Here is a 9,523-nt window from a genome sequence, read left to right on the forward strand (position 1 = left end):
AGTTTCTTCCATCTCCTCATTCTTTTTTATCATACATATTCTTTTTCAAACTCAAATCACTTCTACGTTCAAACCTCTAAATACAATCATGTCAAATTACGAATATGTCAAGAACAAAATCAAACACCATTCAAGATACAAAAGTTTGTTTCATTGGCGAATAAAAAAACTAACAATAACAATACCCAAAGTTATAACTAGAAACAAAACTCATTCAGAATTCTGAAGCACCAAAAATTAATGCCAACAAAACTCACTTCATTGATTGTTCCCTTGGGGAATTCTCATAATACAAGTTGCATCGATCCATCAAGAAGCAGAGCCACCCTGTTTTGAGATATTCCTTTGTTCGCAGTTCTTGCGTCTTTGGACAAATGTCAGAACCCGTTTCCCGTAAGGATGGGTGTGCAGATGTGGATAGTTCAACAGAATCACAGTTGAAAGCATTTTATAAACACTTCCCTGCAAATAAATAACAGATCCTTGATTAATGCAACCAAAAAAGATGAATGTTGATACAAAAAAGGTCCACTGATACAAAAAAAGATGAATGTTGAACCTTGCAATTTTGCAGAGCTCTTTGAACAACATAATTGCCATAAGGATCCTGTATAATCCTCAAAAAATTATGACTGTACATTAACTCCTGAATAATCTTAGCAGCATCCTTCTCTTCTGAGAATTCTAAGAGGTGTTCTACCACATTGCTAGCATGCTTGTTCATAGATAGTTGAGCATAACTACCTTCAAGTTGTAACACTATCTCTGCATTTACACCAGGTATCTTCATTTTAACAATGTACTGCACAGCATAATTTCTGTCAAAAACAAATCAAATAGTTAAGTTTAAAATGAATGAAGTGCGAGCAAAGAAAATTACAATTTTGAACATATTCTCTTGAATAAAACTTATTATAAATATCGCTTTCATCATCATTTATAAAGTTACAATTCATGTATAATACATTTCTTGATTCACTTTATCCAGTACATTCTATTGGTTATTATTATTTTTTTTTTAAAAAAAATCATTAAATGTGAAGTAAGGCTTACGAAAAATTATGATCCTCAATATACTTTAACTAATAATGAATGCATGTTCAAAAGCATATATTTCTCCAAGGAAAAAGGAAGATAAAGAATCTGAGATGAACCCAAAAGGATGTTCAGTAAGGACTGAAGCATGTGAGACTATTTCTTCAATGAGCCGCTTCATAGTATTGTCTTTTGCATGATGAAGACATTTTTGAAGGACAGAACATCCACTTTTGTCTGTTGCAATTTCAACACAGTTCTTTGCTACTTCATCTATAATGAACTGAAAGAAAGGTTTTCAAGTGAAAATATACACACCTAAACAAGCTAAATAATAGTAACACCTATTAAGAAGGTCTTAAATAGAAAGAAGTTAATCTATTTTGAATGATTCACGAGACAGAAATTGAATTAAGTATTGATGATAATGAACCAGTTTCATTTCACAAGTCATAGTAATAATCTAAAATGCTTAAATGTCTTGAAAGAAAAGTTAAAATATAGGAAACTTGAAACCTTGTAAATGTTCCAAAAAATTGCCTGAAAATTAGTTGTAAATGAGTCTTTATGATGACTCTTACAACAATCTTTAAAGCAACTTCCTCAAATTTATTATAAAGATTTTAATGAAAATATTACTTTGATGATAGAGAGAAGTTTTTCCAGTTTTACAGAGGAATTTTATCATAATTATCACCAAACTAGTAACACATTATAATTTGTGGCTGCATCGTATAGACCAACCTATAGGATTTTCTATTGGAAGAAAGAAACAAATGACCAGCAAATTAAAAAAAAAAATAATCCAATACACAACCTTAAACGATATTAATAATAAGATTAGAAATGTTTCAAAATAGATTATACTGACTATTAGATCTATGTCACAATATATATCTGTAAAATACTAAAAAGGTTGAAGATGTAAAATTGTTCAACATGAATTATCAATTCCAAGACAAATATAATCTCGCATAATATACTGAATATGATTTAGAATTAAAAAAGAATGTAATATGATACCTTTGCAAAATGTTGTTTTTCCTTTCCTAAGAAGAAATATTTGAAGGACTAAGTTGTTGTGAAGGAAAAAGCTTAAGACAGTGTTTAAAGACTATATTAATATCATGATAGTTAATCTTTCGACCGAGACTCAAAATGTTTAATAAATGTGTTGAAAATGTGAAAACTATTGTTAATTGAGTATAATATTTGTGGTTGCTGCTGGGTTTAAAATATGCTTCTTATTTTTTTTTTCTTCATGTTTGTACACATATTATAAAAGCATCATAATAAGTATGATGTTGAATTAAGTCAATTACTTGCACACCAATAACGAACATATTACTTTTTTATATTTAAAAAATGGTAAATCAAATACAAGAAAGTGTTGAAATGTTTAAAATCCTGCACGAGATTATAACTAGACAAAAAAATTTATGTTTACAAATAAAATAATTTTAAAATTGCATTGACAAAATTATAATTACACTATTTTCAAAATAACATTTTTTTTATATTATATTGAAATTTAGTAAAAATGAGTGTTGATATGTTGTTAGAGACAGAGAAACAATTTTTTACATAAATCAATTTTGAAATTATATTGACTAAATCACACTTATAAACATTAGTTTAAAAATGTGATTTAACCAATATAATTTTAAAATTAATTTGTGAAAAAATAAATAAATTTCTCTCCCTTTATCAAAATAACACAAGCTTACAAAATTTGATGGAGGTGGCTTACTCTTGTAAGCGCAGGCGAGAAAAGTTTGAAGCAGTGGTTAATGACGTGCCCACCATTAACGCTCTTACACAGTCTCACACTGATCCGCTTCACAGCGAATATAGCCCCACATATCTGCTCCGGACTCTTCAGATGCTCCAACAACTTCTGGATCACCACACTCCTGCAGTCACCAAGAATTCAGATTCAAAACATGGAACCCATAATTGATGTGATAAGAATTTGTAACAGTACCCATGATTGTGCATGCACACTTCCTTAAGCTTGTGGTGGTTTTGAATGAGCAAGTGAAGAATCCGAGTGATGTGGCGGACGGAGCTTGCTTGAAAAATGGCCAGAATTGAAAAAACGCAGTGTTGGTCCATCATTAGGTCGCAGAAGTGATCCTTGAGTTGGCCAAGGATCATCTCCATCACCTCTGGGTCCCCCAATTGTTGACGGGGCATTTGTGCCACTGAGATCAATTGCGCCTTCGCATGTTGAAGCGAAGTGGAGGTGTGATGATGGTGAAGGAATCGACCACAACAGTGGCAGCAGAAACAGAGTGCAGGGGTGGCGGTGAAGCAGAGTGTGGCCATGGAACACGAGAGCGCATCAACGCAAATGGGATTCATCCAAGGGGTGTGACTCTGAATCAAAGGAGAGAAGAAACCCTCTTGCGGAGTGGACTCAGCTGATTCAACACCATCTTTGATCTCCGGCGACGGAGAAGAAGAAGATGCGCTCACACACTTCTCCATGCACAAACTATGGACAGAGGAACACAAAAGATAATACTGTTTCATCTATTTATTGGGTAATAATACATTCACCACCCCCACATTTTTTATACAATCCTAATATTATTTTAATACTTTTTCATATCATTTAATTACAATTTATTTTTTATTATATATATATATATTTATATCTAAATTCATCACATCAAGACTTATATACAAATTTCAGGATTATCACAATATCATTTCTCTATACAAATTTCAGGATTATTTTTCTATTTATTACGAGTGAGTGATGATATGTTGACAACTTTGCATCAGATTACAACATAGAGATTGTTAAAGTAATATTTACTGTTTAATTTATTATTTAACTATCAATTTTATTTTATTTTTTTCAACTTATTGTATCATCCTATTTTTAATGTTTATATATGTTATCATTAATTATATAATAAATGTTTGTCATCTATGTAGCACAGAGACGGACATGGACGCTGATACGACACGGACACGAAGATACATATAATATCTAAAATGTAAGACACGGGGACACGAATCTATATATTATATAAATTGACAATAAACATTTATGTGCACAAGTATGTTCCAGATTATTGTTTGGAGCAAAAAGAAATTTTTCATGACTGGTTCAAAATGATTTGTTTCTTATTTTTATAATCATAATAAAAATTTATACAATAAATTTGAGTTTTTAAAAAATTAATGTATTTTTTCTTTTTTAAAATTGTGTTAGAGTTATACTAGAATTGTCAGAAATCCAACAAATACTTTTTGAATTGAACACTTCACGGATACGTATTTTACAAGTGTCATACGAATGTCGACACCGATACACCATTTAAGAGGAGTGTCCGAGCTTCATTTGTCATGTTCTTAAAGATTAAATTGTTTTATTACTATTTTCATATACAACATCGTTTTGTTAAAATGTGAAAAATATGTAGATAAAAATGTTATAAAATGTATGAAATTGAACCTTCGTGATAAAAACACCTTACATGATAAAATTTGTAAATGATATTCTCAGTCTTTATAATTATCTGATTTATTTGCCATTTACAAAGATCATATTAATTTTTTTATACCAATTATAATTTTATATGTTTTTTCATCTTTAGATAATTTATACATGCATTTATCGCGTGTGGGGGTGAAGAGAGAAAATGGTGAGACAAAAATTTGTAAAATTATTTTATTGTAATTAAGAAATTTGATTGTATTTGTTCATTTCTCTAAAATAATATTAAAGGATAGGTAAAAGAAGAATTAGAAAAATTATAATTAAATGGTAAATGTGTAATTAAGTACATTACTATTAACATCTTCATTCAAAATGAAAGGATTGAGATACATACATAGAATAAATTAATTAAATTATTTAGTTGATAATAAATAAGAAAATCAATGTATTTATTGTTAGAATTACATCATTAATGTTGGTTCATGCATGAAGCTCTTTTTCTCAAACCCAACAACACTTTAAATAAAAAGAAAAAACATTACGCTACAAAACCAATAAATATTTTCTAATTCAATGTCTAGCTGTGATTGCAAGCCAATAAATATTTATGTTTTACCTTTTTTGATAAAATTACGTTTTTTTTTTATATTTTCATCTTTTATATAATACATGTTTTGATGGAGGAGGGTCCAAGCTCACCACACTATGAAAGCCAAAGCTTCCAAGACTAGACCGTCTAGCCCATGATGAGGAGCGTCTAGTCTCAAATGGAGCGTCTAGCCTATGATGAGGAGCGTCTAGGCCATGATGAGGAGTGGCTACATAAGGAGCATCTAGAAGGAATCCTAGACCGTCTAGCTCACCACACATGGATCAAGCTACGGTTTTGGGAAACCTTGTAATTGTTACATGGAGGCCCATTAGGGGTGCTTAGTAATTAGAGTAGTGTAGAAAGCATAAATGAGTGAATATTCTAGAATGTATTTTGTTTGGCCGGTCATGAGCATGTGCCATGTGCCTTGTCATTCTTGCATTTCATTTGGCTCTCATTTCATTTACACTTAGCTTAGCTTTTACGGTTCTATAGCCTATAAATAGGAAGGCTATCTCTTGTATTTTCCAAGTTTATTGTGAGTAAAGTTATGCTGCCATTTTGTGCCAAGCTTTGCTTCTCCCTAGAATTCTAGGCTCTAAACTTCATCTCCTTCACCTCTCCTTGGGTTGGCCGAACCTCCCTAGCTTCATACATATCATGCACCTTCAAGATCAACACCACTCTTAGGAGGATCTTGCTCACACACCTTCATAGCTTCCGCACCACTTTTTCTTACATGATTCAAGAAGACCTTCATGAAATGCCATCATTTGGTATCATGAGCTATGGTTCTTCAAGATGAGTTGCTTTTGGTCTTTCATTTTTAGTTCTTCTTTACTTTCATGTTGTTCATCTTATTTTCCATAATTGTCTTGCTGTTTTTTACATTTTAATTGTTTTGGTGTGCTTTGTGGAAGATCCAACCGAAGCACTTTTGTTCAATTGATCTTGAACAAGTTCTTGTGCAAATTGTGATAGGATTCCATACACCTTTGAGTTGCTATTTTCTTTTAGGCTTTTGAGTCTTTATTGCTTTCTTATTTGGTTCATATTATGCTTTTGAGTCTTTAATTTCTGAATCTTATATGTTTTGTCAAGTCATGTTCATCCACAATGTCAACAATTCTTAGTAGTCCTTTATTTGGCTTGATTGTTTCTTGATTTTGGGTATCTTTATTTGCTTTGAATCTGCTGTTCTTTGATCTTTTGGTGCCTTTTTAATTTTAGTTTGAGTTCATATTGTGTTTAGATCCTACACAATTCTATTTCACAAATTTCCATTGTGTTTAAACTTTGGTATCTTGCTGTTTTTGTTTCCAGTTTCCAGAATCCCCTGTTTCAACTTTTCTGTGCTGGCTGTTTTGGTCCAGAAAAATATTTTCACTCATAGGAAAATTTGATTCTCTGGAATTTGCAAGTTTGAAGTGTTATAGAAAGGACAAAAAAAGAATTAGTCCAAAAGAATCAACAGAAAAAAATGATAAATCTTTTAAAATCAGTGTGCAAATCTGAGGCGCTACAGCTGGCGTAACTGAACACCAAAATTGCAAAATTTATTAAAAAAAATTGGTGCATGCGTTTTGAGTGATTCCAAAGCCAGAATTTAGCTAAGATCTTGAATATCTTGCATATCAAATTTCAGAATCATATCTTAAAAACACAGCTCAGCATAAATTGGGGAAAAACACGTTTCTGGCCCACAACATTTTCCAGTGGTGCTGTTTTTTTTTATTTGGTCATCTAATTCTAGTGCCATTCTTAGGATTCTTTTGTGTGCCTACCTTTATTTTGGTACCTTTTATTTTCTTGCTTAATATTTCTTTGACCTCTTTCTAGTTGTCATAATCTAACTCCTTTTGGTGGTACTGTTTTATTCAATTAATTTGTTTCTTGCTTTTGTTCTTTGACCTCTAATTTGGTGCTGGAATTTATTTCTCCTTTGGTGCTTAATTGAATGGAAACTTGACTTGGGTAAGGTCTAGTCTTTTGATAGGTGCTGAAATTGGAGAATTAAAACCTTCATTCTAAGGGGAAACAAAGCCAAGGCCGAAACAAGCATTCTTGAAAAACACTACAAACACTTGGAGGATCAACAAGCAAAGACAACAAGAAAGTGCACTTAGCAAAAAGAGGATCAACAAAGGGAGTTTTCTTAATTTCCTTACAACTTAATTTGTGTTAATTACCTCTTAATTACGTTTTAGACGGTGAGTGTGTCTTCAAGGGCTCAAAGTGTCCAAGAAGCCTCACCTAGGGCCGACTAGTATAGAATTCTTAATTAGCAATTGTTAATTGTTGGTAATTGTCTTTCTTTTTGCTTAGTAGTGACGCTTTGCATGCTTATTTTTGTGTTAAACCGACTAGCTTTGTTAAATTAGTAGCATACATTTGTTTTCTTATTGCATTTGTTTTCTCAACTTACTTGTGTTCTAAGTGCTTTACTAAGAGAAAGTTTTGTGTAAAGGCATTGGGGGATAGTTTTTGGCAAGGAAAAGGCTTGGTACTTAAGTAGTCCTTTGTGACTCACCTCCCTTACCTGGAAAACTACCTTCTTTAACTTTTCTAAACTTTCTCAAGGTCAAACACCTATATACACAAAGTTTTAGCCATGTCTTCTTCTTCTCACTCTCCAAAGTCTATTGAAAGTGAAGTAAAATCTTTGAAAACTCTTTTGAAAGAAGTTTCACAAGCGGTGCAATTGATTTCTTTTAGACAATTGGAGAATGAGAACAAAATCAATGAGTTGGCTAAAGCTCAAGAAGAGAAATCACAAAACTCACAAAAATAAAAAAAAAACTCATGCATCCCATTCTAAAAGTAATGAGACTCTAGGGGAGGGAAGCCTTAGAATTAATGACTATTACCAACCACCCCCTAGAAGAACTAGAGAAAGGGAGCAAGAGAGCCCAAGGGAAGTAAGGGTAGACCTACCCCCTTTCTATGGTAAGGAAGATGTAGAAGCCTACCTAGATTGGGAGATGAAAGTAGAGCAACTCTTTGCTTGCCATAGGGTGAGTGAAGAGAGGAAGGTACCCTTAGCAACCCTTAGTTTCCAAAGCAATGCCATGTATTGGTGGACCTCTCTAGAGAGAGACCGACGTCTTCATAGGGAGCCTCCCATAGAATATTGGAATGACCTTAGGGGAGCCCTAAGACGTCGCCACATACCTTCCTACTACCATAGGGAGTTGATGGACAAGCTCCAAAGACTCCAACAAAAGAACTTAAGTGTGGAAGAGTATAGGCAGAAAATGGAGCTCTACATGATGAGAGCATCCATTAGAGAGGAAGAAACCACCATCATATCTAGGTTTCTAAGTGGGCTCAACCTTGAGATAAGAGATAGAGTAGAACTATTACCCTATCAAGACTTGAATGATTTGGTTCAACTTTGCATTAAAGTTGAACAACAAAATTTGCGTAAAACTTCAAGTCAAAGGGTGGGTTCTTACTCCAACTCTTATCCCAAGAAAGACTTTAAAAGGGAGGGTAGTACACCTAGAGACGAATCCAAAGAAACTACCAACCCCTTAGTGAAAGATGCCTCCACCCCATACATCCGTGCTAGGGACACCAAGTGTTTTAAATGTTTTGGAAGAGGGCATGTGCAAGCGCAATGTCCAAACCAAAGGGTTTTGTTTTTAAAGGGAAAAGATGAGTACACAAGTGGTGAGGATGAACCTAGTACATAAGAAAAGGGGGAAGGAGAGAGAATAAATCCTTTGGAGGGGGACTTATTGATGATTCAAAGAATCCTCCACAATCAACCTAGTGCATCCACTGAGACACAACGAGAGAACATTTTTCATACTAGATGCAATGTTTTCGAAAATATATGCTCTCTTATTGTGGATGGTGGATCATGCTGCAATTGTTGTAGCACTAGATTGATTGAAAAACTAAAACTACAAGTAGTTCCTCATCCAAAACCGTACAATTTACAATGGATCAATGAGGATGGAGAACTACGTGTAGACAAACAAGTGGAAATCGAGTTTTCTATAGGTAACTACAAAGACAATGTTTTATGTGATGTAGTACCTATGGAAGCTTGTCACATCTTATTAGGTAGACCATGGCAATTTGATAAGAAAACCTCGCATAATGGTCTAACTAACGAGATTTCTTTCATCCACAAGCACAAAAAGTTTGTACTTAGCCCTTTACCACATTCCCAAGTGGTAAAAGACCAAATACAAATGAAACGCAAAAGGGATGAAGAAAAAATAGAAAAAGAGAAAAATTTTGGGAAACAAAAGGCGTGGGAGACTAGTGTTCCTTCCCACAAGGTCATTCAACAAGTCAAACACATTGAAAATACCTTTACAAACATGCTTCTTGTTGAACTACCTAGCCTTTCCTTTTGTAAAGGAAAACTTGCAAGCATGAGCACAAAAGAAGAGTCTTTAAAAGAAGCTTGCATAGATCAAGACTATTTC

At 33.3% G+C, this 9,523-nt stretch overlaps 1 protein-coding gene across 1 annotated transcript; it reads right to left on the reverse strand.

Moving 5' to 3' along the window:
* Positions 1-47: 47 nt before the first annotated feature.
* LOC137810441 (pumilio homolog 12) lies at positions 48-3,549 on the reverse strand. Its single transcript, XM_068611688.2, has 5 exons — positions 3,020-3,549; positions 2,786-2,948; positions 1,155-1,318; positions 560-818; positions 48-462 (listed from the first exon to the last, which is right to left on the reverse strand). Exons 1-5 carry the CDS (start codon positions 3,523-3,525, stop codon positions 310-312), a joined length of 1,245 nt encoding a protein of 414 aa, XP_068467789.1. The 5' UTR covers positions 3,526-3,549; the 3' UTR covers positions 48-309.
* Between the last annotated feature and the right edge of the window lie 5,974 nt (positions 3,550-9,523).

Source organism: Phaseolus vulgaris, chromosome 2 (genome assembly GCF_051622355.1).
Source record: "Phaseolus vulgaris cultivar YP4 chromosome 2, ASM5162235v1, whole genome shotgun sequence".
In the NCBI taxonomy this organism is placed as follows: Eukaryota; Viridiplantae; Streptophyta; class Magnoliopsida; order Fabales; family Fabaceae; genus Phaseolus; species Phaseolus vulgaris.

What these genes read in the sequence shown, in the direction of transcription:
- LOC137810441 (XM_068611688.2), bottom strand. Translation starts at nt 3,525, where the DNA reads ATGGAGAAGTGTGTGAGCGCATCTTCTTCTTCTCCGTCGCCGGAGATC. An exon ending in TCTCGCCTGCGCTTACAAGA is followed by an intron (nt 1,319 to 2,785) that starts GTAAGCCACCTC and finishes CCTTTCTTTCAG; the next exon opens with TTCATTATAGATGAAGTAGC. An exon ending in GAGCTCTGCAAAATTGCAAG is followed by an intron (nt 463 to 559) that starts GTTCAACATTCA and finishes ATTTATTTGCAG; the next exon opens with GGAAGTGTTTATAAAATGCT.